This window comes from Falco peregrinus, chromosome 1, assembly GCF_023634155.1.
Source record: "Falco peregrinus isolate bFalPer1 chromosome 1, bFalPer1.pri, whole genome shotgun sequence".
In the NCBI taxonomy this organism is placed as follows: Eukaryota; Metazoa; Chordata; class Aves; order Falconiformes; family Falconidae; genus Falco; species Falco peregrinus.
The window spans coordinates 49,152,313-49,178,197 of record NC_073721.1 but is presented as its reverse complement, the minus strand read 5'-3'; the positions used below and the strand labels follow the sequence as shown (position 1 = coordinate 49,178,197).

The 25,885-nt window shown below is 54.1% G+C and overlaps 2 protein-coding genes across 2 annotated transcripts; one reads left to right on the top strand and one right to left on the bottom strand.

Moving 5' to 3' along the window:
• The first annotated feature begins 878 nt into the window (after positions 1–878).
• CACFD1 (calcium channel flower domain containing 1) lies at positions 879–11,842 on the top strand. The gene is made up of 5 exons (XM_005231223.4): positions 879–1,273; positions 6,316–6,388; positions 6,806–6,931; positions 7,077–7,184; positions 7,644–11,842. The coding sequence occupies exons 1-5, from the start codon at positions 1,147–1,149 to the stop codon at positions 7,735–7,737; spliced, it is 528 nt and encodes a 175-aa protein (XP_005231280.4). The 5' UTR covers positions 879–1,146; the 3' UTR covers positions 7,738–11,842.
• Positions 11,843–13,270: 1,428 nt separating this feature from the next.
• Positions 13,271–18,620, bottom strand: SLC2A6 (solute carrier family 2 member 6). The gene is made up of 11 exons (XM_005231224.3): positions 18,518–18,620; positions 18,092–18,259; positions 17,347–17,509; positions 17,042–17,248; positions 16,323–16,422; positions 15,549–15,760; positions 15,247–15,399; positions 14,806–14,914; positions 14,394–14,567; positions 13,960–14,105; positions 13,271–13,871 (listed from the first exon to the last, which is right to left on the bottom strand). Exons 1-11 carry the CDS (start codon positions 18,538–18,540, stop codon positions 13,716–13,718), a joined length of 1,611 nt encoding a protein of 536 aa, XP_005231281.2. The 5' UTR covers positions 18,541–18,620; the 3' UTR covers positions 13,271–13,715.
• Between the last annotated feature and the right edge of the window lie 7,265 nt (positions 18,621–25,885).

The following is a 25,885-nucleotide window of genomic DNA, read 5'->3' as shown; positions in this document are numbered from 1 at the left end:
CTTCTTAGAACTGCAAAAATCCTGTTTTCTTCTGTCTTCTTAATAGTTGTTTTTTGCTGGTTAAACTTGGAGGTTTTTGCTTGCCAGCCTCCAGATTTACGTTCCATTCCTGGAAGAGCTAGAAAGTAGATTCTTGCAGCGAGATCCTTGAGGAGCTGGATATATCGGCTATCCCGCTGCAGTGCGTGGGTGATGCAGGCACTGGGCCTTCATTTCCTGTCTAACAGGAGATGTTAATGAAAAGACATCCTTTTCTTAATCCTTTTTTGTAACCTTTTAGCAGATGGGATCTGTCTTCCCACTCTGCTCTGGATCCCAAGTCTCACTGCTATTTGTTGTTCCAGATCAACTATGCAGAGTCCCTGGTCTGCAGAGATGTGCTGTGGTTACTGTGTGCTCCACGTTAATTTGCAAACAATGCAGCTGTTGTCTTTATAATTTAAGAGAATTAAGGCTGTTTCCCTGTACCATTTGTTTGGATACCAACAGGTTGCCAACTGGGACATCTGTGACTTGCAAAGTCCTACTTCTACTCCCATTTTCTAGGGAGAAAACGGTATTCTGTTCAGTTTAAGGGGAGTGTTTCCCTCTTCTCCTGAGGGCAGGATTTTCTACCACTGCTAAATTCACGTTAACACAAAAAAATTGTGTTTCCCTTTCTTCTGAGCGTGCGCTGGCTGCCTGGATAACAGCATCTAGTCGCCAGCCAGGAGGAGTGGGACCCAGAGCCCCCGTGCACCCCGGGCCCTCGTGTGCAATGCATGCTGCGTGGCTGCTTATGAATATGTACACGATGAGCTCTGCCCACCAGCCTTTTAATGAGAGTGACATCAAAGCCCTGCCTGCTGGAGGAGGGGACCCACAATGCAATACGCAGGCAGACGTGGAGGCAGCTCCCACGGCCGCTGGCATTGCTGCTGCAGGCAGAGACCCTCCATTGTCAGCCCTGGGGGGGGGCTGCCGGGGGCCAGGCCCTGCACGGGGATGCAGGGAGAGGCCCAGCAGCAGCAGGGCTGGGTTTAGGGGCTCGCCGGAGCGGGGCACGGGGGGGAGCGTCACCTGGGGTGGGGGGGAGCATCCTGTGCTGCTGGGGCTCAGGCGGGGAAGCGGGGTGCTGCCTCCTGACCCCCCGGGAGCAGGGGTGCGATGAGCTCTCAGGATGAGCAGTTCCAAGCAGCAGCAGCCCCTGACCCAGCGGCTTCCTCCGCCGAGGATGGCATGACCTGGTGGTACAGGTGGCTCTGCAGGATGGCCGGGGTCATCGGGGGCATGTGTAAGTATCCCCTTCCCTTGCAGCCAAAGGTTCCCCCTCGGCTCCGCTCGTGCATGCGAAAGCGCGCGTCAGGGGTCCCCCTGCCTCTTGTTAGGGTCACGTTTGCGCAGGGGGGGCATGCCACCGAGCACCATTCGGGGTGACGGGTTTGTGGCTGCACTAGGTGCGAGTTTGCTGTGTTTGGGGCTGAAGAGCCGCGGACGTCCCTGGAGCGTGGGGTGGGTTTAGCTGGCACACGAGGGATGCGCTTGGCGTGCGCTAGACCTGCTGGACTTACCTGGGAGAAGGGATGTCACAGGGGGATCTACAAATCCTCGAGTTTCTTCTTGGACACAGCGCTTGCTGGAAGCGATGGGAGCAGCAGCCGAGTCCCAGGCACTGCAGGAGGGCTGTGGGCAGACCAGCTAGGTGATGGTTTTACCGCAGGCATGGGGTGCAGGGTGCTCAGCAGGGGCAGGTTCAGGGCGTGAAGAGGGGCCATGGGATTTGGTTCATCTTATTTGTCTGTTGGGTGTTTGTATGTTCCTGCAACTTCTTTTCTTTCCCCATCCTGAGTGCTGTTTCCCATCGCTCCTGTTGATTGCAGAGGGCCTGCCTGTGGTTTTGGGGTTTTTTTCTGAAGGTGAATAATGGTCTTGGTTTGTGTTGTGTGTTTTTTAAGGGCTTTAGTCTTGGACACAGAGAAGAAGGGAGCCGGCATACAGCAAAGTGAATTGGCTGCGCTCTGAATTACCTGCTGCTGGAAAAAAATTTTTCCCAGGGAAAGAGTCTTTGCAACTTTGCCAGAAATCAGCCTGTCCTGTAGTGCTGTTTTGCTACATTCTGTGGAGAGATTAATAGCTCTTAAAAGCAGGAGGGACTGTTATGACCGCTTAGTCTGACCTCCTGCAGTGCACAGGATGGAGAATATTTTCTGCTTCAGGTCCACAACTTCTAGTCAGACAAGAGTGTTTCTCAGCCAGTGCAGTCAGCCCTGATTTATTCCCTTGGCTGTAGCGTTTCGTCTGACCCCCTCTCTCCCTGCCCCTTCCCATGCTTGCCTCAGGATTCGGGACTCGACCGCCCAACCCACGGTGTTTTTTGCAGCCAACCTTGTAGACTGTGGTACTGTCGGGCAGGCTCGTTGCAGCCCTTTTTGGCTAGGCTGGGAAAACATATGCTGCTTTCACTGTTTTATGTCTTAGGTGCTGAAATTCTGGAGGTGTGAAAAGATTGGGCAGGATTGCTCTTATGGGGCAAACCGTAGCGGCCTCGCCATGCTCTGCCTGAGGCCCCCGCGCTTCTGGTCCCGGCAGACGGCCAAGAGACCAGCTGGGACGTGTCTTCAGTGCAGGTCCCAGGTGGGGGTTTAGCATAGCGGCGTGTTTCCCACGGGCTGGGGCTGTAGCCGGAGCCTCGGCACTTCTTACGTGGCTTTGGCCCCTGCAGAGCTCAGGGTGCAGAGCAGGAGAGGACAGCTGGTGGGTGGCATTGGTGGCATCACTCACCTCATGCTAGATCTGCTCATGTGTGGCTTAAAAGTGTGAGTCTTTGAAGACATCCTTTTTTTTCCTCTGCACACGTGTTTCAAAGCAGCTGAATTATATTTGGATTATTTTCCCATTATATTTGGATTCTTTTCTCAACCTTTTGTTCACAGCTCGGAGAACTCGTGGCTTGTTTTTAGAGGAAAAGCTGACAAGTTTTACGTATTCGGGTGTGTCTGGGAGAAGCAGCTTTTGGAAGAAGAGCCAGGCTTTGAACAGGCTTGCTGGTGATTTGGGGAGCCAGGCAGCTTGCTCTCCAGCCCTGACAGTCTCCCTTCAGGAGGTTTATCAGGCAGAGAATGAGGCAGCGTGAGACACAAACTCCTCTTAGGAGTAGGGAGCTGTGGATAGAGGCAACCCTCCAATGCCCTGTGCTAGTGATGCCCTCCTTCAAAATGCGCCTTCTTCATCATCACCTTGTTGAAGGTGGGCCATTTGATAAAGGGGTGACTAAGCAAACAGCAAGGCTGGAGTCTGCTGCTCTTTTCAGAGCTTGTTATGAAAGGGCAGAACTCATATATAAGGATTTTGAGCTACAGGGCTGGGTCATTTTTTAGAGAAGGAAAAAATCCCTCTAGAAAGGAAGAGAAATTTTGTTAGTGGAGGTGAGACCAGCAGACAACGCCTGCCACATGCAAACACCTGCAGCCCACAACTTGCCTAAGCCAGAAAGGTCCAGGGGCTGGAGCAGGAACAAGGCAAACAAAGATCAGGATGTGTTTCTCGCTCTTGCACTGGCTGGCTTGGTGACCTTGGCCAAGTCCCTTCTCTTCCTTGTGTTCCTGTTTGTAATAAGATGAGGAGAGCCTGTGGCTTTTGTAAAATGCTCGAGGAGCAAAAATAGGCTTGTGTTGGGGACAGTGACCAGCTGCTTGAAATGAATAGAGCCTTTGTAGGGGGTGGTGTTCTTCCCCCCCCCCCCCCCCCCCCCCCCCCCCCCCATTTTAGCTCCCAGTTATTTGTGTTCCTTCAGGGATTTGAGGTGGGACAGCAGTTAAACAAATGGCAGAACTGTCTATCTGCCATAGTTTACGTGCCATCCAGCATTATCTGCATTTTAAACCCATTGCGAGGCCTCCGTTTTGCAAAAAGAAGTCCCTGCCTTGGCAGCTCCGTCCTGTTTTGGCTACAGAGGCAGGAGATGATCCCGTCCTGGAGGCACAAGGATGTACCAGGCTGCTGTGGGATGTGCCGCGCTGCAAAGGAGACTGAAGGTCACTGAATCGTTATCTCGGTGGCTGTTGGCAGCCGCCACCGAGTGCAGTGTTCCTGTGATTATAAACCTTTGACTCCTTTCCCGCTGGTTGGTGCTCATGCTGACGTAGGGGCTTGCTCAGCTCAGGCTTGCAGGGTCATTAGTCCATTGGCAAGCGAGGTGGTTGCTTAGTTGAGACTCCTGTAGGGACAGTTAGCGCTCAAGGGCTGTTTTGGGGTGTTTGAGGACAAAACCAAACCAGAACCCTGACAAAACAATGCCTGGTTGGCTGGATTAAAAAAAGTCTAAGGCCAAAAGCCTGCTTGGAAAATAATATTCTGCCTGCCTCGATTTGTGCTGTGGTGGAGATCCATGTTGGAGCTGGACCTCTGCTCCACCGTGCTGTTCAGCCGGGCAGGGTTCTGCCCCAGCCCTGGCTGTGTTTTGGGGGTAGTCAAGATGCAGCTGGTTTTTGTGGCTCTGCTGATTATAAAGTGCCAGAAAATCATTCAACATTACTTTCAGAAGTGTGCTTTCCTGGGGGAGAGCAAGTGTCACAAGCCTATGGTGCTTCTCCTGAGCTCCTCTTCCATCAACATCCGAGGGTTTCTTGGTCACAGAGAAGAATCAGAAGCCTCCGTGTTGTGCCCTGCTCTCCATGCTGCCTGCTGCTCCCAGCAATCCTCCTTGCCGTTGCTTTTCCAGCTCTCCAGCTGTTTGCATGAGTGACTGTGAGCAGATCATCCCACCCCGGTGCCTCAGTTTATTGGATTATAGCATCATTTAGGTTGGAAAAGACCTTTACAATCATCAAGTCCAACCCTTAACCCAGGACTGCCCAGCCCACTGCTAAGCCATGTCACTGACAGTGGTCCCTTTGCTCTGGGAGGATGAGAAGCGCCCTTGGAGCATGGATGTTAACATGTCCTCTGGCATTCCTCCTCTTGTTCTTGCAGGATTCTCCAAAAGTTTTTTGATTCCTGCGGAATAGTCCTAGGAAGCCTTTAAAAATAAACTTGCTGGGTGGTTTCCTAAAACGCTTTATTGTGGGGTGACCTTAGATGGGTCCTGTCGTAGGCCTGCAGTTCTGTTTCCCGGTTCGGTAACTACCGATAATTATTTTTAAGGGAACTTTGAGGATTCAGCAGTAACTGCTTAAAAGAAACCTTGCAAACACGTGCCAGGCTTTTGAAGGTCAGGACTGCTCACAGCAGCTCTGCTCAGGGACCCCCCTAGCAAAACACCAACAGACATGAAATACCCGAACCCAGGCTGGTTTATTCTCAGAGGTGGACTCTGCTGCTCATCGTTGTGCCACCTATCATCCCCAAGACAGCCTTTAAGGGCTCTATAATTTTAGCTGGGGTTTTTCAGGGGTGGTGGTGGTTACTGCGGACTCAGTGCGTTGCTCACTGCCCTCCCTGCCCGGGCTCAGGTTCCCAGGTGAGCGGTGGCAGGCTGCTGGCATCAGCAGAGGAGAAGAGCTGTATCGAGTGTCAGGAGCGCTCTGCAAGTTTAATGAGGCGGGAAGGAGATGTGTGCAGCCTGCCTTGGATGCTGCTGCCTGGTTCCTCTCCTTGCACTGCAGAGTGCCGGGGGCTATTTTGGGCTCTGCTGTATCTGCTTCCATTCGTATTAGCGGAGACCCAAACTTGGCTCTTTTCTGCCCATCTCTAGCAGAGTTGCACAGAACCAGCTGTGTGGGACAGAGACTGGAATCACCTCTGCTTTATTTATTGTGTGCCAGTGTGTCTTGGTGCTGCAAGTCATGTTTTTCCTGAACTTTCCCTGTGTTGCTCAGAGATGGGTGCCTGCTGGGACCTCTGTCCATCCTGGGACAAAGCAGAAGTTCCTTAGCAAGTAAAACCCAGGGTGCCACATGACGTGCCCATGGAGTTACGACACTCCATGTAAAAGCAAATGCTCTGTTGTTCTACGTAAAGTGAAATAGTTGTGCAAGTGGCATGCTGAGACACCAAGTACGCAGAGTAAAAAGATAGGCAGCTGGAGGAGCTGGGAAGAAACCCTCTCCCCTGCATCCCGGGCTCCTGTTCAGGCATTGGACCTTTCCACCCACCCTCCTATGCTGGTCTGTAGGGGCTGCTCGGCAGCACCTAGAGGTGCCAGCCAAGGTGAGGGTTCTTCTGGGCAGCCCCTCCTCTGCAAAACTGCCCCAAATACAAGAAAACAAACACGTGCTGGTGTGGGTGCAAGGTCCCATCACAGGGCAGGGCTGGGAGGAGAAGCCAGCTCTGCCTGCTGGGCTCTGGGGGTGCACTGAGTTGGTGTTTGTGGTCACTGAAAGCCTCTTTGCTTTCTAGCCTGTGCCTTTGCTGGTCTCTGGAACTGTGTCACCATCAACCCCCTGAACATCGCAGCCGGCGTGTGGATGATGTGAGCAGAACTTCTTTTCTTTTCTTTTCTCTGTGGGGAGGGAGGTTCGGTGAGTTAGACACAGCTGAACAAGGGGCAGAGCTGCTGTGCTCGGGCAGTGGGTGTGCGTGGAGTGTCCGTCAGGCTCCATGAATTGCCAGATCTTGCTGCACTGGGTGAGTTGAGATGCTGGGTTTACTCTATTTATGTTCTTTCTTTACTCCTTTTGATGTAAATACTGAGATACCCTGATGCAAAATAAACCTGGGCACCAGGGTGTGGGAGTTATGAGGAAGAGGGGAGAGTGCAGTGGGGTCCAGCCCTGCCGTTCCCTTCTGCCTGCGTTTGGGCAGGGGGGTGACTGGTCTCTGGGGAGCATTGCTCACCCTCGCTCCGGACCACGCGGGCAGGATTAACTCTGGTTTGCTCTATCTGGAGGCTCAACGCCTTCGTCCTGTTCCTGTGCGAAGCCCCCTTCTGCTGCCAGTTTATCGAGTTTGCAAATGCCGTCTCTGCGAGGGCAGACAAGCTGCGGGCCTGGCAGAAAGCTGCTTTCTACTGCGGGTGAGGATGCTCCTGGGGTGTGTTGTGGTGGCAAAACCATCCTGGGAACCTTGTTGGGATGCACGTGGGCGTGCCATAGTGGATGAGCATCCCTGCATCCCATGGGGCGTGGGGCCCGGTTTTGAGGGCTGCCTCTGTCTTCCAGGATGGCTGTGTTCCCTGTCATGCTCAGCCTGACGTTGACCACGCTCTTTGGAAATGCCATTGCGTTTGCCACCGGGGTGCTTTATGGCCTGTCAGCGCTTGGCAAAAAGTAAGAGAGATCTGTCTGCTTGTGGAGGGGAGGGAAGGGGAAGGTGGACCTCCAGCCCTCACCTCCATCTGCCTCCCTAAGGCTGTGCTTTCCTCTTGTACTAACAGTGCTTTCCGGTGTGAATGCTGCCAAAGAACATCTCCCCGCCATCATCTCAAAGCTCTGGGAGGGAAGGTCCTAGGGTTTGCTGAAGCTCTAAGCTTTTCCTTGGGAACTCAATCTAGGTTGCCCTGTGGGTCCCAGCCCTCTTTCTGCAGCCGCTGGATGGATGGCCCCAGCTCTGGGGGTGGTGAGCAGCCCTGGTGGGGTTGGAGAAGTCCAGAAAGTCTCATTTCACTCCTGGCATCCCTTGGCGCAGAGGAGCCTGGGCCCTGGTTGGGGGACCCCTCTGCCAGGTGCTGTACCCACCGTGGTGGGCACCCAGAGCTCACATCCCCACATTGTCCCTTCTCTCTGCAGGGGAGATGCCATTTCCTACGCTCGGATCCACCAGCAGCAGAAGCAAATGGATGAAGAGAAGCTCACGGGGGACCTGGAGGGACAGGCTATCTGAAGCCCACAACCTTGGGGTAACCTCTCCTGGACACTGAGATGGTGAAGATATGGAAATCCACCCTGCCCTTCCCTCTGCCCGCTCCCTCCTCTGTTACGCCACGATTTCCCTGGACACTGCAGCAACTGGAAATCTCAGGGGCTGGGGCCGGCTGTGCCCTCTTCTCACACCAGCAGCCAGATCTCAGCGTGTTGCTCCCTCTCTCCTTCTCAACCCTCAACAAAATATCTCCCAGTCCCCCTATTTTTTAATTTATTTTTTTTTTTTGGCTGCAGAGGTGCTGGCTCTTTGAGTGCTGCTTTACCAGCCTGAATAGGTAGCCTTTCTTTGGAGTGATGCCCGATAATGAGCCGAGGATGCAGTGCTCATTTGGGAACTGCTCCCTGGATGGGGTGAGAAGGGACAGAGCTCACGTGCCAGCTCCTTGCTTGTACTGGTCTCATGGGAGTCAGGGAGCTGCTGGCCTCACACCTGAGCAGAACCTGACATTGCACGTAGTAACAGTCTCTGGTGTGGCACTTTCCAGGTGTAATACACTAATCCAGGGTTTAGCAATACATGGTGGTGCTTAAGCTTGGTTCTCTTCCATTGAGTATATTTTAATATGGGTCCAGTTAGGCCAGGCATGGGCAGCATCCCTGCATGGGAAAGGACTTCCAGCAAAAAACCCACATAAAGACGACAACCCCCTCTGCAGAGGAGCTGCCAGAGGTGCTGGGGCAGATCCCGGCACCCACAAAGCACAGCCCTGCATCCTCTGGATACAGCTGCAGGCAGTTACTGCAATTTACTTGAATTATAAGAATTACTTTGTCTTAATAAGGGTACTTTTCTTAAGCTTCACTCTTTTTACTGGGGAAGAAGGGACATAAGGTTTGCTTTACCTCAGCTGAAAAGGGGTACTATTGCTTGAGCCAAGTGGGATTTTTTGCTGGTGTAAGGCTTACTGATGTGCAAGAGCATCCTTCTCTCGTGAGCCTGGGACTCTGCTCTGTTGTCTCTCACTCCCAGCATCTGCTCCTGCTCCTGCGATCCATCCCTCTGAGCAAGGGACCAGCTCTTTGCTTCTGTCTGGTACAGCCTTTGTCTTTGGGCTCATGCTCTTTTTGCATCAGTCCTGAGCTGGTTTTGTATGGGAAGGTGGCATATCCTTCCTTTGCAAACACAGAGAAGTCTGCACCGTTTCAGTGTGGATAGCTGGGATGTCTTGCTGCTTTATTGCAGGCTCCATCAGTGGTTTTCACACCCTGTTTTCTGTTTGCTTTGTACCATGCAGGACAAAACTGCTCACTAAGCCCACATCCCCCTCTTCTCATCATGGTTTCTTCTGGAGTTTTTGATTTATTTGATTTTTACATGATTGCTTTTTGTTGATTAGGAAAAGGGGGAATAATTTATTTCTAGTTATTTAAGTATTTTGATGAGACTCATTTTGTCTGGACATAGGATAAAAGAGTGCTACGTTTCCTGTCCTTCAAGGACTGCCTCGTTTCACTGGCAGGGGTCTCTGAGCCCAGGGAGAGCCCTGGCTGCCGTAACTGGGATGCTGTAAAACCCTACTTCAGCCTTCAGAGCATTTCTCAGACTTTTGAAAAGTGTGTTGTCCTTTGGCCCCTTTGTCTTCTTCTGGGCCACCGGCTTGACAAAGGTTGTTTTCCCCCTTTTCTGGGAGGGAGAAAGGAGGAAAACTGGGCTGTAAGTGCTGGATTGGAGGATGGTACTCACTTGGCAGCCAGGGCAGGTAGCAGCTGTGGTGGAACAGTGGTGGTGGGGACTGCAGCCTGTTCTGGCTCCTCTGCCCTGGCAGCTGAGCTCCCGCATCTGTGGTCCCATGTGAATCCCTGGGCTACCAGGGGGGTTGTGCTGTGCTCTGGGAAATGCGGTGGGAGGCTGACTGCTGTCTGTTAGAGGGTCTGTCTGCCAGCCACTCTGTGGCTTTCTTGTTGAAAACGATCTATCCAGCATGTCCTTCCTCGGGTGCGGTGTGTATTTGCATCAGCTGAATGAGACCAGCAGGTCCCCGCAGTGCCTGGATGGAGCCGCTGCCGAGGGGGTGGCTGGGTGCGGGGCAGTGTGTGCATTGCGGCGGGTCCCTGGCGATGGGGGGGCTAAGCTGCCAGCTAACCTGAGCTGTTGTTTCTTCCTTGGAATTGAGGGAGGTGTGAGGATTTACACCGGTCAGGAACGCGCCTTGGGTTTGTTCACACTCACGGGCCCTCGCAGCTGGATGCTGGGGAGCCACTTTGTGCTAAGACCCTTCCCCCCGCCTCTGGACCATGATTGCTCTGACACCAGCTGCTCTGGGACGCAGAATAACCCAGATACAGCTTGTGGCAATAAGAGCTGTGCCATTATAGACCCCGCAGCTCTGGGCCGATCCTCGTTGCTGCATGCAATACGGGGGCCGTTGGCTTTCCTCGTGCACGTGTGCAGGGGCTGCAGCCTGGCCGCGCTGCCTGCAGCAACGGGGTGCAGCAGGAGCAATGCACTGCAGCCCACGGGGTGCTCAGCAGTGGTGGCCGCTCTGCTCTTCCAGCCAGCCGTGTCCCTGTGCAGCACCTTCACTGGCTGGGTCACGTGCAGAGTCCTGCCTAGCAAACGGGATGTCTGCTTTGATTTCAGGGGGGTTTGGGGAGTTAAGTAGTGTTAGTAGAAGAATGTTGCAGGCTGATGCACGTAGCTATGAGCATGTCTTTGGTAGTGACTGCTTGGCTCTGTGAGTAGTTCCACAGTAGCTTTGGTGACGGGAGGCGAAAGGTAAAGCAGTGGCAATAGAGGAGCACTTGCAGGCTGATCTACGCCCGTGGTGATGAACCACAGAACTGGTAGGACCTTCGCTGGCTTCACCTGATTGTCCTAATGCCATGGACCAGCAGCAGTCCCGGGGGCTGTTGCAGGCAGGTGCTGCTCCAGGTCACCTGGGGGGCTCACTGGCACCGACGGGTCCACTCTGCTCCCTTGGCACCAACGGCACAAGTCCCTTGGACGCCAGCTGTGCTGTCACGATGTGTTTTGTGGCAGTTGGGCCTGACCCTGGGGCCAAGGCAAGTGAACAGTCTGCATCAGCTCTGCCACTGTTAGTGGGTTGCAAAGCTCAGCTCTAAGCTCCACGCTTTTGTTGGGGCCTCAGGGACTCTTCTGTAAGGGCTGAGCTGGAGCCTTTGATCACAACCCTTGAAGGCACTGGCTCTGTTCAGTGTCTATGCCTGCCACAACAGGAGGGGTCTCAGATCTGTGCTCCGAGAGTGCTGACTCCTACAGATGTGTGTCGGCAGTGGGAGCTCTTGGGAATTGTGCCCGTCTGATGCAGCTGAAGCCAAGCCAGGCGCTGCCACCATTGCCGGCATGGCTTGGTGACAGCACCCATGGCTTATCAGAGTTGTAGTAACAGTTAGTAGATGGTCTCACCTCCGTGTGGGCAAGAGACTGTTTTTGTGGAGATAGAAAGGACCTTTAGAGTAGTAGCATCACAGTAGTTAATATGCCCATTCACAGTGCATGGTGGTTATTAATTGTGTTTAGAGGCACCGTCAGGGTGCTTGAAGCTGTGTAAGGATAAATGAAGTTAAAAGCCCTGCTCTAGAGATTTTACAGGCTCAACCCAATCCCTGCTGATGGCATCCAGCCTGGATGGCTAATCCGTGGGGTCTCTATGGAAGAGGTTTTGCTTGCTCCATCTTGGAAAGTCCTCTTGGGAGACGATGGGACAGAAGTTTTGTTACGTGAGAACTCAAGAGAGTGGGTGACGTGTTGACTACAGTGAGTTGTTGACACCAAGTGTGGAAAGACACCTGGGTACTGGCAGCACACGTGAGCTTAGCAATGGACTGTTACACTGTCCACCGCATGAGCTGTGCGCTTCTTACCCACGTGCATTTATACAGCGTGCAACTCTTCCGTGTCCCAGGCAGTCGCGAAGCTGACGGCACTTGTGCATATGAGCTCCACCATCCCCTGGGGCTGCCCGTTGGGTGTGAAGAGAAGAAGAGAAGCTCACATTCTGCTGTGTGCCCAGAACTCGTTGCTCTGGGCAGGAGCTGATTTTGTAACACCAATTGATTCTCTGTGTGTGCAGTGAATAAAAAGACCATTCTACCTCTGGAAAGAGCCACTGTGATTTCTCAGACTCTAAACGTAGCAAAAACCCTCAGACTTTTGATGTTGAAGAAAGGAGGTCACCTAGAAAATACTTCTCCAATGAGGTTCTCACAGGACCTGAGGAGTCCAACCTCGTTGCATATTGGGGCATTTCCTCCTTAGCCCAAGCCCTGGGAAGCTCAATCCATCTTTGTCATTTTTTCCTCAGAAAAAAAGCATCCCCTGTCTTCAGGGAAGGGTTTCACTGACTTGAAGATGTCAAGACCTGGTCCATAGCCATGTGAGAAAGAAAGCGCTCTAGCACAGGGCTGCCAGAGATCCTGATCTTCAGAAGGTCAGTGGAAACCAGAAGCTCTGGAGGCCTCTCGTAATCAGGCCACACTTAGAAACAGGTGTATTTCAGCCAGGGCTGAACATCTTTCTGGAAATGGGTCTCAGCAGCAAAAATGTTAGGTCTGATACTGAATTTTTTCTGTGGTTTTGATTTTGGTCCATTTCTCTTCCTCTGTCTCAAGCTGCTTTAAATTAATGCTCTGGTAAAGCACATCTTCTCTTAGGTGTTTTCTCTCATCTCCTGCTGCAGGGGATGTAAATGGTAGCAAGTGGACCTTGAGCTCTGGGTCACATATGCTATGTTACTCTATGCTTCCTTGTCACAGCAGGCTGAGTGTTCCAGGGATGGGAGGACACAAGCAGCTCCGCCAGCCCTTGTGGTGCCAAGTGCACTTCAGGAGGTTGGACAAACGCTTGGGCAAAGCATCTCCCAGCTCAGCCCTTGTCCTGCCCTTTTGGGAGAGTTAGGTTGGACATGATACTCAGCCAGGCCATTTGTTCCTCGCAGCCATAACCACCTCCTGCAGCTGTGTATTACCTAGGGTTAGGCTCTAAAAAAAAAAAAAAATAATAATTTGAAAAGTCCTTATTCTTGCAGGACATGCAGGAAAGGGGTAAGAGCAATGTGCTACTAACTATGCAGTTGAAATCTCAAAGTGGTGGAGGTGGAGGCTCCACACACAACCGTGATGGAGGTGCATCTACCTTCCTCTTTGTGGATGAGTAAAACCCTGTGGTGGGAAGGACCCACCCCAGTACAAAGTATTGTCAGTGCCCACTGTGTCTTTCCCACCGTGAATCACTTGCACTACAGCTGAATGTTTGTCTGTTGCTGTTCTTTGTTTTGTCCTGGATTTTCTTTGTGAACTGTATTTGGTCTTGTTCATTAGGCTTCTAGAGTAATGTGTGTTTTTAGAGCAATAAAATGTGGCAGCTTTTTGTACAAAGCATCCGGCTCTGCCTCTTTCACAGTCCCTAAACATGTGAGACTCATCTAGGAAGCTGCAGGCTGCCGCGGTCCCCTGGTCACCATCCTCGTCTGCCTCTCCCATCCCACCTGCCTGCAGCTCCCTCCTCTGCAAATCAAGGCAACATCTTGCAGTTAGAAGCAACACCGTTTTATTCTTGCAACTACACGCTGAACTTTTGCCAAAACGACTACAGCGGTTAACTCTGTTCCAGCCAAACCCTCAGGCTCTGGGGCTGCTTTGGTGGCTGCTGAGCGAAGGACACGTGTGGTCTCTTGTCTGCAGCCACACCTTTCATTTTCCAGGGCATCTTTATCTCCAGCCTGGTGCTGGTTACCTGGTCCCATACCTCAGGTTGACACGTTGCCCAAAGTGTAACAGGTAGTGTTGAATGATGGGAGAAGGTGAAGTTCCAGTTGGCAACTTTTACATCCAAAGCCAGATGATTGTTGCTGCCTGTTCCTTTCCTGTTGCCTTCACAGAAAGCTCCAGCCTCCAGCTCCAGCAGCATGGCAGTTTTTCCTCTGTGACCCTTGAGCACGTGGATGGGTAGCCCGGCACAGCGGCAGATGGAAGCTCCTACCTCATGAACGACCTTCGGCCGGTCCTGAAGAAGGCTTCGATCTGCTCCAGGGACCTGCCTTTGGTTTCTGGAACGCAGCAGCCCGTGAATAAGATGTTCCCAGCAGAGATGACAGCAAAGAAGAGGAAGGGCACCTCGAGGCCGAAGGCTTCCTGGAAGGTAGGGCAGAAAGCAGGTGTGAGCTTGTGCGGGGAGGGTCTGAGGAGGGGCTGCCGGACACCCTCCCGGGGCAGTACCCACCACCACCCGGAGGAAGAACTGGGTCAGGGTGAAGGCTGTCAGCCAGCTCACGACGACGCAGAGGCCCGAGGCCACCCCACGGGCTTTCAGAGGGAGGATCTCCGACATCAACAACCAGGTGATGGGGCCCCAGCCCATGGCATAACCTGCAAGGGAGGACAGGTAAGGTGAGGTTGTTGAGGCTTCAAAGCCCACTGAGGAGTGCAGAAGAGGAGCCTTGTGCAATCCTGCCCTGTTCCCCATCAATCATTACTCCCCCCCATTCATGCTCTGTCAGTCCTCAGAGTGACTTCAGATGCCAACTTTTTTGGTCTTCCAGGGACATCTGCCTGCCTTTCAGCTCCAAGCCCTATCTCCTTGCTCCATATCACCCTGCCTCGGATGAGAAATGTCCCCCCCAAGCTGGTACCCACCCCTGTGCTCTTGGCACCTACCCATTATGAAGAACATGGTTGCCAGGAGGGGGATGAGGGTGATGTAGTTTGTCGGCTCAGGAGGAAGGTTGGCAGAGCTCACCAGGGTCCTGTTGGCAGTGGTGCCATTCTGAGAAGCTGGCATGAAGTGGATGTAGCACCCCATGGTCAGGTTGGAGACCAACATGACAGCAGCTGTGGAGAGATACAACAGGACAGCGGAATTGACGTGTGAGTTATCCCCTCTGTGCCAAGGATGGAGCTCCCAGGAACACCTCTGCTCAGGACCTGAGCCACCGCCAAACTAAAGAGACCTCCCCCGCTCCCTGCCCAGGTCCTGTACAGCTGAAGTTTCCACTCTGGCACATTTGCAGAGCTCCTGGAAATCCTTAAATAAGAGCTTCTCTTGCACAACAGTGAGGGAGAAACATACCTGATACAAAAAGAAGAATCTTCCTCCCAGCTTTATCCATTGACACAGCAGCAATGGCCACTGAGGACAGACGTACCAAGCCAACAAGAGCTGCATCATACTCTGGTTTCTGCAATGGCAAAAGCAGTGGGGAAGCTGATATAGGAGAGCCAGGGAAAGGGCAGGTTCCTAGCACGTGTTGTCTTGGCTCTGGCTGGTGGATTTGTCAAAGCTATCCTCCTGAGGTAAGAGGCCAGCAAAGAAGAGCCTGAAGCTCAGAGGAGAGTGGGGCCAGTCCCACTCCCCATCCTCATGCGGCCGTTTGCAGGGCACGTGCTTGGCAATTGCTGCCAACCAGGCACTTTGAAAAAGGCTTCAGAGTTGGGGTCTGAGGGCTGCAGGGGACTTTGAGCACTGGGCAGTCATCACTGAAGGCAAGGCAGGCTGAACCCCAGGGCTCACCAGGATGACAGATGTTTTCTTGAATATTGACTGCAGGTACACGAGGATGCAGGTGACACCTGAAAGCTGCTGCAGGAACCTCATCCCCGCTGCGATCAGGATGGGCTTGTAAATGAAGGGGTCCTTGATCTCCGCACAGGAAATCCGTGGGCTCTGGAGGGGACAAAGCCAGAAAGCCGAGGTGTTACCACCTCTGGGCACCACCGTGGCACCCAGAAGATGGCTCAGGAGCTGCCCAAAGGAGGCTGGATTTTGCTGTTCTCACATTACACGTCCCCCGTGCTGGTGGTGAGCCTCCTCACCTGCTTCCTCACGCTGTCCTTGATCTGCTCATACTCCCGGGCATAGTCCGTGTCCTTGCCCCGCAGCCAACACAGTGACCTCAGGGCCTCGTCATCCTTCCCCCGAGAGAGCAGGAACCGGGGTGAGTTGGGCATGAAGCAGAGCAGGACGATCATCATGAGCACGGGCACCTCCCCAGTGACGGCCAGCCAGCGCCAGTCCAGGGCCAGCCCTGCCAGAACAGCACGGTTAGGAGCGGCAAGCGTGCAGGGAAGGGTGTCCTGGCCATGCCTCCAGGTGGGCACCCCAATAATTTAATTTAATAAATTTAGCGGGCGAAAAGAGATCTAAAAAAAATAGTGATTTTGCACGTTTTTCTCCTAGCAAAGAAGCATTTTCAGCTGTGTGATATGGTGAAGTTCCAGCCAGCTCCCCCAAATCTTCCAGCCAGATCCTGCAGCAGCCAGGGCACATGCTGGTGTGAGATGCACATGCAGTTCATCGCATGCTGCTCTTCAGCCCTGACCAAGCCTCCGCAGCACTCGGGTCTGCTGGCACGGTAATGGCCACGGGACTGCGTGGGTTATGGATTCACCCCTCTGAGCTCACATGCAAGTGCAAATTAAATGGGGGTGATCCTGCCCAGACGCCCTTGGCACACCCATGGTGGTGGCTGTGAGCTGGCTGCGAGGGGAAGGGATCCATCAGCTTGCTGAGAAAGTTGTTTAAAATCAAATTCCCTTCCCTGAGGTCTCGCCGAGGGTTTCCTGCCCTCCAACCACCGAGATACTTGCCCAGCGCGTACAAGACGAGGGAGCCCAGCACTGCCATGATCTGAGGACAAGCGCCCAGCATGCCTCTGACACCGGGGTGGGAGATCTCAGAGATGTAGACCTGAAACGGGGACAGCACATGCTTAATGGAGCTGCAGTATACAGCTGTCACCACCAAAACCTGTCCTCTGTCACCTCAAAGTCATCCGTTGCAGCAGGGGAAACCCAAACCGCTGGGAAATTGCCCTCTTAGGGTGGAAATCTGAGTGGTCCCGTGGCATAAGCTGGTGCTGGCAGGCAGAGAGGACAGCCTTGCAGGTACCACCACTTCCCTCCCTCAGCACGGTGGGGGAGAAGTGCTCCAGAGGGATGCTCAGACTCCAATTACTGGAAGGATGTGCCCCAGGGTTACTCAATTCTTGCTTTCCCCTCTGCACGCAGCACGAGGTCGGCGTTTGGTAAATAAGGGAGGAAATAACTGCCGGGAGGAACCAGGCAGGGTTGAGGACCTGCCTTCCCTTTTCTGCAGGCAAGAAAGCCCAGCACCGTGGGGGCAACTCGGGCTGGCCATGCCAGGGCTGCTAACCCAGTGCATCCTCCCCCTCCCCGATGGCCCAGCCGCAGCCCTGGAGCTCTGCCAATGCCTCCAAAAAGCAGCGAGACACCCCAAGCTCTGCTACGGCACCACCCCAGCTCCCACCATGCAAATCCCCGGCCAGCTCTCTCCCACGGCACCTTACCGGGATGGAGGCAGACGTCACGCCGCCGGCATAGCCCGTCAGCACGCGGCCCAGCAGCAGCATCCCGATCCCCTGGGCACCGGCCATCAGTGCGTATCCCACGGCGGAGGGCAGCGCTGAGAACATGATGCTCAGCTTGCGGCCCAGGCGGTCATTGAGGAGCATGGCGCTAAGGCCCCCCACTGCCGCTCCCAGTGTGAACACCGACTGCGGGGAGGCACGAGAGGGGCTTCGGTGGGTCTGGGCTCCTCCACACACCCATGGCTCTGCCCCTTGCCCCTGGCGGGGACAGCCCTGCTCCTTACCCCGAACCAGGATGCTGTGTGCTGGTCCAGCCTCAGCGCAGGGCTGGGGTGAGCCTCCAGAGCAGGGATGACGGGCGAGGGGTAAACCAAGGCAAAGCCAAAATTGAAGTTCCCCAGGACAGCGGCAAATGCAGCCAGGTAGAGCCGCTTGTTGTGGAGGCTCCTGAGGGAGAGACGGAGTGAGAAGGATGTGGTGGGTGCCCTTACTGCAGCTGGCAGAAACTCTAACTCTGTTTGGCAGGTTCCCCCAGCCTTTGCTGAGGCTCTCGTGACACCCATGGAAGGATTCTCTGGGGAATGGCTGGCACAGCCCTAGGCTGGTGGAGGTTCTCCGAGCAGGGGATGGGATCCTGACCCCCCGGCAGCACTGATGCCATCCTCCGCACCAGGCAGCTTTCAGCAGGTTCAAACCGAGAAAAGCAGAAGCTGGAGCCCGGTGGCACCAGGGACCCAGCCGGCAGCTGGCTCATGCCAGTGGAGCAGGGAGGGGGCTCCTTTCAAAGCTCCTGTGCCTCCCAGCAGGACCTCATGCCCCCACAAGGGTCGGATGCCCACCAGCATGCACACCCACAGCTCTCCCAGGCAGGCTCATCCAGCACCACACCCCCTGGGCAGGATGAGACCCCATCTCATGGCAACTCAGGAATGACAGCAGTATGAGGCAGCTCTTCCACCAGTTCCCCCCAGTCTGGCACTCTTGGGACTGGGGGCACAGCCCACCCCACAGCCCCAGCCCAGCCCTTACTGCAGGTACTCCTTGTCGAGCCTCTTGCCAGCACTCCTGGAGAAGGTCTGATACGAGGAGCTCGTCTTCCTCACCAGGGGTTCTCGCGCACTCGACTCCATGGCAGTGCCGTGGCCGGTGCCCGTGGTGGTGTGGGTGGTGCTGTGCTCGGGCTGGATGCTGGGGCTGCTGCCGGGGATGAGGAGGAAGAGGCAGTTGAAAGCGAAAGGGGAGAGGCTGCCTGGTGTTGCCTAATCAGAGAAATCTGTGCCTTGTGGGCTTGCGCCCGGCTGGCCTCGGGGAGGAAACGGAGGGGGCAGAAAACCCGCAGGCACAGAGCCATGGGGAAATGATGCTGCTCTGCAGCCTTCACCCCACGCCTGCCCAGCCCCTGTCCCTCCCAGCCCCCACTGACACCAATGGGTTCATCGCTGCAGCGGCACATACAGGGGCAATCCTTGCAGAGCCATCTCCACCAGCAGAAATGTCCCTTGGCTAAGACCACGTTTCTCCCCTCGAGGAGTCTGCACCAGTTAGACTGGCCAAACCCTGCTTCTTTTTAAAAGGGTAAATTGCATCTGTGCGAGCCGAGCCTCCACACCACAAACAGGGAAGGGTTTTCAACATAGACCTGAGGAAGAGGTCAGCTGAGGAAGAGGAAGGAGAGGAAATGAGATGGAAGTGAACACAAAGGGGGCCGAGGGAGCAGGTAAGGGGAATGAAGAAGAGTGCTGATGAGGATGGAAAAGGGGAGGGTGACATCTCTGCCACATTAGGTGCAGCTGTTGAGGGCCTTGGGCTGCCCATGGGTGCCTTTGCCCCCTTGCCCTGATCCCCCCAACCCCACAAGGCTCAGCAGGTAGCATTGTGCTGGGACATCCTGCACAGGTCCTGGGGGGCTGCAAGGTCCAAACTCACCCTGTAGGAAAGCGAGGGGACACACCTATTGGCTTTGCACTTGGATTTTATTAGCAAAAGATGTCTTTCCCTAAACTGCTGTAGTGCTCCTCTTGTTTCCATCATTCATTTTAGTTCCTGGGGCTTTTGGGACCACCTGGATGGGTTCTGTACCCCAAGCCCGTGTGGGAGCGCCAGTGGTGCTTCGGCGCCAGCCAGGGGCTGCTATACTTTTCCCTCTGTGCAATCTGGTTCCCCTTCCACAACCATCAAGTGCCGTATTTCACGTCTGATCGATGATGGGGATTTACAGCTGACTCAGGCACTCGGGGATGTGATTTCTGTACAGGAAGAGAGGTCATGAAGTGAGGGGGCGTCAGGGTGGCAAGGCAGCTCATCCAGAAACTTTCCAGTGCTGTGTTGGTCTGAGCAGGGATGTCACAACAGCTTCCAGCTGACCTGGAGCTGGTCCCTGTGCCCTGAGCTTCCCCTCCATCAGCAAATGCCATCGGTCACCTCCCTTGCGTGCACTTCGCTCCACGTATCTGGGCTCGCAGTGCCTGTTTGCTCCCAGTGTGGTGATGCTCTGTGCGAGGTCACAGCCCTATGCGGGGCAGCAGGTGCCAGGATCTGTTGCTGCTGGTTGCATTTTGCAGACCAAGGAAAATCTGCAAATGAGTGGCTTTAGGGAATCTGAAGAGGGAAGATGCTGCAAATTTCACAGCGTGACTTTGCAGCATCCTTCCTCTTCAAATTCCCCAAGGCCACTCATTGAGAACATTATCTTTCATCCCCTCTGATCCTCCCAGGCCTCAGCTTTTGCCCAAAACTGGGCATACTGAGTCTCTGCAATGGCAGGGGGGTGTTGCTGGGGCTGGACTGGAAGAAAAAAAAGCTGCAGGTGCTGAGCATGATGATGCTCACCAGGTAATGGGGCTGTGAGGACTCCTGAGGCCCAGGCTGCTGCAAGGTAAGGGCTTTTCTCTTTTTTTTCCCCTCTCTGATCCTTGTTTTTGCTATGAATATCTCTAGCAAGGAGGAAGCACAGATCAAATCCTTGTTGATTTTGACAGAAAGTTCATCCAAATCAAGTAAGTGGTGGCAAATCTATGCCCTGAGAAAGTGAGACCCCCCTGGGAAAGCTGAGCATAGCCATTAAAATGTTCCACAAGGAAAGCCATCAATTTTCCTTGTGCAAGATTTTGCAAAATTCTGTGCCCTGACATAGCAACCATGAATTGTCAGTATCTAAAGGCATTGCTTTTCGGATCTGGAAGATTGTTGGCTCTTTTACTCCACTGACGTCATTTGGCTTGTTCTATCTTTGCTGATTAGTTATCTCTGGGTCTTTCCATCTTGGAGCTGCTTGGCTGCTGCTTTTTGGGACCGTGGTGGGGCTGAGCGTGCTGCCCTGTGCAGCGTCATGCCAGCCCTGCTCTTGGGCTTCTTGAAGAGGTCGGTGTGTTGGGTGGTGGGTTCCTGCTGGGAGCAATATTGCTTAGAGCAAAGGGGTGAACCCTGCATTGCTGGCCTGCGGCATGCCTGGGGACGAGTGGAGGAAAGGCTTCTGCGCGTTGGTGAGTCTGTCATCTGGGCATCCTTCGGATGTTCACGTGTCTCAGAGACAAGGGCTGGGAGCTACCCATTTGCAAAAACTGAAGTAGGGAGAGGTGATGTATCCTGATGGGGTGTGAGGAATCGGTGGCAGTGCTGGGTGCTGATCTGGCTGTGCGGTCTGGTGGCTTGGACAGGGAGAAGGCAACTCGGAGCAGACTACTGTGAAATGGCCATCTGCATGCGACAACACCTCTGGCTGATTCATCTCCCTCCCTTTGGTTGTTTTGGGAGATAGGTGTGGCTTGTAGTGAGGGACTTCAGAAAGCAGGATCTGCATCTCTTCCCTGCCCAGGGCTTTGTGCTGTCCCCTGTCCCAGGAGCAAGGGTGCTGAGCCCCATGCTCTCTGGCAGCTCCTCAGGGTCAGCTTGTGCTTGGGTGCACCGGCTGGGTGCTGGGTGGCTGGGAGCAGCCTGCTGCAGCCCCTGGGACCCAGCAAAACAAGCCTGGGACCTGATCTGCTGTCGCAGCAGAATGAGCCTGGCCATGCTGGTGTGACCCCAGCACGTGGGCGCACAGCACTGGAGCCCCGAGTGCTGCCTCCTGCCCCAAAAGGGCTATTGCCTGTGTCTGATTTAATTCTCATTCTTCTGGTTACAAAGCAACTACTAACTAAAAAATTGTCAAGCTGATAAATGTGCATGAGCTGGTTTTGCTCTATTTATGTGATAATTTAATTACCAAGTTGGTTTTTTTTTCCCCCTAAATAACCCTGTTTGCGGGAGATTCGGGGAGGGAGAAGGGCGATGCAGCAAAGGCTGGCTGGGTGTTTCTTGGGCTGGGAACGGTGTTGGGCTGGGCTGGGACCCTGTTCCAGGCTGTGGCACCTCCTGGGGACACAGTTGCCGTACGCGCTTGTCACAAACCTCATGGAAGGGTGCAGTATCTGTCCTAAACCTGAGGCCACTTGGGCACGGGACAGAGAGGAGTGCTCAACCCACCCTCCTGCCCCTTATATCTGGGGGGGAATAGTGTATTGGAGAGGGGCCCTGAGCTGGAGCAGTCGGATCTCCCTGAAACGCCAAGGGTTATCCAGTTTCTGTGCAGATTTGTCAACTGCTTCAAACAGGAAATTACTTTGTGTCTTGAAAAACTTCCAAGCACCTGTAACGCCGGGAAGCACTGGGGAGTTGGCGCCCGCGCTAGGCTGGGCTGGGGGAGCCGGGGCTGAGCCCGCCGGCAGGTCCCTCCCTGGCTGTGTGTGGGGGTCCCTCGGTGTGTGTAACGGGTCCCCACGCCTGCTTTTGGTGAGCACCACATCCACGCTCTGCGCTCCATGGTTTCTTTGTGAAAGTGCAGTTTGGGTAAAGGAATAAAGCACCCACCCCCTGTCCCAGCTCCACATGTCCCTGAGGATTCTCCTGACTTGCTGTAGGTCCTACCAAACCACGGAAGGGGCGAGCAAGGTGAAAGAAGACACATCAGCGGTGTCTCTGGTGGGCTGTGCTTGGCCGTGGGCATGGGGAAGGGGGTCCTGCCCTGCTCCCTGCCTCTGCAGCAAGTAACAGGGCTCCAGGCCCTCCAGAGTGAACCGAGGAGGGGGAGCGAGGCGCCCACTTTGGGAAAGCAGCAAACCAGCCCGTGGCCCATTAAAGGGCAATCTGGTTTTGCTGAGAGCTGTTGGCTGCCTCAGCCAGAGTGATGCATTGCTCCGGCTCAATAGGACCTTCCCCCCCACCCCCTCCCCCAACAGCTGTGCAATAGATCATGAACATATGCAAAAACATAAACTGCATCAAAGCCACTTGGCAGCTTAACTAACCAAATTCATAAATTAATTTCTATTCCTCTTGTAAGGGAGAAATCAGTCACTCCTCAAGACTCGTCGTCTCTACCGCTCATCTGGCCACATCCTTTCATAAATCTTCCCCGTAAGTCCGACCTGGTGATTGCTGGGTCAAGATGCAGCGCCACTGGGTGCCTGCGCTGGGCTCGGGGCAGCCCCGCAGCTGGTTTGCCCTGGGCTGGGGCAGGGCTGCTCCTCTCTGTGTCACCCGCATCCTGTGAGGCCCTAGCAGAGCTGGTGCTTGGCAGCTCGGCGCTGCTCTGTGCGTGCACCTGGGGGGGCTTTGGGGAGCACATGGTCCATGCTGGGAGCCGTCGGGGCGGTGCAGAGGTGTGATGGTGAACCATCTCCCTGCAAAACGTGGGCAAACAGCAAGTGCTGGGTTTCCAGAGCAGCGCAGGGGGTGGCTGGTGACGGCAGGGTGCTGGGGGCACATGGAAGGAGCGGGGGGGCCAGCACTGGGCTGGATGCACCCCTGTGTTGTGGTGCTTGTGGAACTGGGGGTGTCTGAGCCCAGGGGGCAGCTACAGCTGCTCCCCCCATGGCTTTCTGAGACCTGGGGCTTTGCAAAATGGTGCCCTGCACCCCCGGCAGGCACCGGTGCCTGGAGCCCAGGTTAGCTTTTCCAACCAGGCAGACAGAAGTCAGCTCTTCCCTGCTGTATCCTTTGCCCCGCTCCCCCCTCACAGAAGAAAATCACCACCTCTTCAGGCTGCCATGTCTTTATTTTGTTGGACTCGGAACTTGCTGAAATGTCTTTCGATGGATGAAGGAACGCAGAGTAGAAGAACAGAGCCTGGCAGGCTGCATGGTGAGTGGAAAATAGTTTTTTGGGACTTTCTGGAGTTTGAAGGCCTGATGATGGATGTGCATGCGAGGGATGGTAATGGCTTTGTAAGTATCAAAACACTGAGCAAAAGAATAACTCTGCTTAATAGACTGAGAAATGTATGTCGGACAGGATCCGCTCTGCTCCGACACGGGCAAGAGCAGTGGTGTTGAATGATGAAGTGCTGCGGGGCTCCGGAGCAGAGGCTTGTATTGGTTTAATGTATTGGAAAAAACAGTACTAGGTTTGAAAAAATATTAGATACTTGCTATGAAAGTGTTGGAAAGGCTACATCTTGCCTCAAAAATACGCCTTGAGGAGACCCGTCGTATTTGCAGTGACCTGGGGGCTTGCAGCACCCAAAGCTCTGTCGCTGCCTGTCCCTGTGCCTCCTGGCTCCCCTCTTGCTGCCTTCCTCCTCCTCGTCTTGTGTCCAGACCTACTGACAAAAGTGATGGGTTTATGTGGAAATTCTGTAGGAATAAATACTTGCCTGTCAGCAACGCTAGGTCAGAGCATGATTTCTCATGTGCCATTTGGAAATGACATTTCCAAACAAAATTACAATCTCCCATTGAGGAGTTTTTGTTGTTTTCACGTTGGAAAAGGGTTGAATTTGGGGGCTTTCTTGGTTGCCACACATATGGAAGATTTGTTCACCCCCCCAAGCTTAGAGTGAGGGATTTTGGTGTCCCGTTTCCAACCTGGCTAACACAGAAGCTGGGATGAGCTGGAAGATGTCTGTGTGATCTTCAGCTGGGTGGGGGATTCACCAACAGCAGGATGGTTTTTCCTGCTAGTGGGGCTTTTTTTCAGGTCACCTGAAATCTTGTGACCCACAACATCCAGTGCATGCAGCTACAAGTACCCACCATTGAGACGGTGGACAAAAAGGGGACATGGAGGCAGGTTGCAGGTTTCCAGCCCTTCCTATGTGATGTGGTGGCTTTGTCACTCGCTGCGTCCATCTTCCGCTGCAGCTTTTGGGTGGCTGCTAGCCCAGGCCTGTGTGTGTGAGCAGTGTCAAGGCAGTGCAGGGCCACACTGTTCTGGAGCCTGAATTTCCCCAGGGCTGTGGTGGCTCCTGAGAGAGGGAGCTGGTCCCCCCTCATCCTCGCAGCCTATAAATCTGTGCCTTGCCTTGCTCGGGTGATGCAGCTGATCTTCATGCAGGCACATCTGTGCAGAGATACTGTGTGAAAGCAGGGGCTGAGCACCCCCAGGGATGCTGTGCTCTCAGATGGGCCAGCCCTGGGAAATGGCTCAGGTTTTCCACAAAATCCAGCGCTGGGAGGATGAGCTGGGATGCTGCTGCAGCTGCCTCCAGCCGGAACAAGTCCTGGGGGCTGTTGGTGCCCCAGTGCTGAGCTGGGAGGGGCCTCAGGCGCTGTGAAGCAGTGGCACTGGGCGCTCATGGGGATGGGTGAAAGCCCAGTAAGCACAAGGCTGCATCGCAGCGACTGCGACAGCAAGCATGGAAAAGCAGCCAAGCCCTGCTGGGCTGCAGGGACATGTCCAGGGCAGGCTGGATGTTATCCCTCCCAAGACCTGATGGCTAAGGTGACCTGCAGCCTTGGGAGGACACTTCTGCCATCACCCGGCTCAGCTCACATCCAGGATGTAGCCACAGGGGCTAAACCCAGCATTTAAAGAACAAGCACAAGAAAGTTTCCTTTCCGAAATACTCTGTATATCCAGAGCTGCATTAAGGCACTAGCAAAGTATTTGACACTCTGTGTTGGTTGAGAGGCGGTGAGATAAATAAAACAACTTCCAAGAAGAAATTTTTTAAGCAAAACTTTTTTTTTTTTTTTAGTGTGTTGTCCACTTCAATTCCATGAGCTGCTGGGACAGGCTTTGAAGCAGTGCATGTTGTGGTGCCACAGCCTGGGTTGTTCTTTTTTTTTTTTTTTTTTTATCTGATTTCCCTCACCCATGGGCATTTCTGCTAGGTATTTTGAAGTGAAGCTGCTTTTTCTTTGATGGCAAGGACTGGATTTTTTCATGCTTGGGACACAAATCTCCCCCCAAATTCCTAGGAGCTGCTGCCTGCTCCTTCCTTGGCTCTACGTGTTTTTTTCCTGTTTAATATGACTTTTTACAAAAAAAAAAGAAAAAGGGGGGCAAAACAAAACATATCATTTCCTTGATTTAATGTGAGCCAATTATGGCTCACAGGCTGTTAACTTCATCACTGCTTCTTCCAAGAAAGACCTTGGTAAAATAAACCACCGCGCCAGCGGAGCGAAGCTGGCAGCCGTGCCGGGGCGCTGGGACCTGCCGTCGGGCTCCGCGTGCGACCGGCAAAGCTTCGGCTCAAGCCATGGCATTTTATCCCTCCCCTGGCTGGAAAAAAAGCTATCAGCTCTGTCACACACATGCCCGCTAAAATATCCAACCACTTGTTGTACATCTGCTGACGGATACCAACTGGAAAGGAGATTAGGGCTCAGACTCCCGTGCTGGGCTGTCTGCCCCTCCTAATGAGGAACAGATTGGAGCCCTCACTGGCGCTCGAGCGCGGCACGCTGCCTCCAGCACCTGGCAAATGGCAAAATCAGGAGGGCTGGGGCGCCCGGTGGGTGCCAGGGTGCGGGCCAGTGTTATTAAACTGCCCTGGCAGCCAGGCATAGCCTAGGCTGGGGCTTGGGTGGATGCTGTGTGGGGTGCTGAGCGGTCTGCAGCAGG

Bases quoted from the DNA above. Each gene is read 5' to 3' on its own strand.
- CACFD1 (XM_005231223.4), top strand. From the start codon at position 1,147: ATGAGCTCTCAGGATGAGCAGTTCCAAGCAGCAGCAGCCCCTGACCCA. The intron at 6,389-6,805 runs GTGAGCAGAACT...CTCTATCTGGAG, and splicing joins GCAGCCGGCGTGTGGATGAT to GCTCAACGCCTTCGTCCTGT. The intron at 7,185-7,643 runs GTAAGAGAGATC...TTCTCTCTGCAG, and splicing joins CTGTCAGCGCTTGGCAAAAA to GGGAGATGCCATTTCCTACG.
- SLC2A6 (XM_005231224.3), bottom strand. From the start codon at position 18,540: ATGGCTCTGCAAGGATTGCCCCT. The intron at 17,249-17,346 runs GTAAGGAGCAGG...GCCTCCCCGCAG, and splicing joins ACACAGCATCCTGGTTCGGG to TCGGTGTTCACACTGGGAGC. The intron at 14,915-15,246 runs GTGAGCCCTGGG...TTGCCATTGCAG, and splicing joins AGAAAACATCTGTCATCCTG to AAACCAGAGTATGATGCAGC.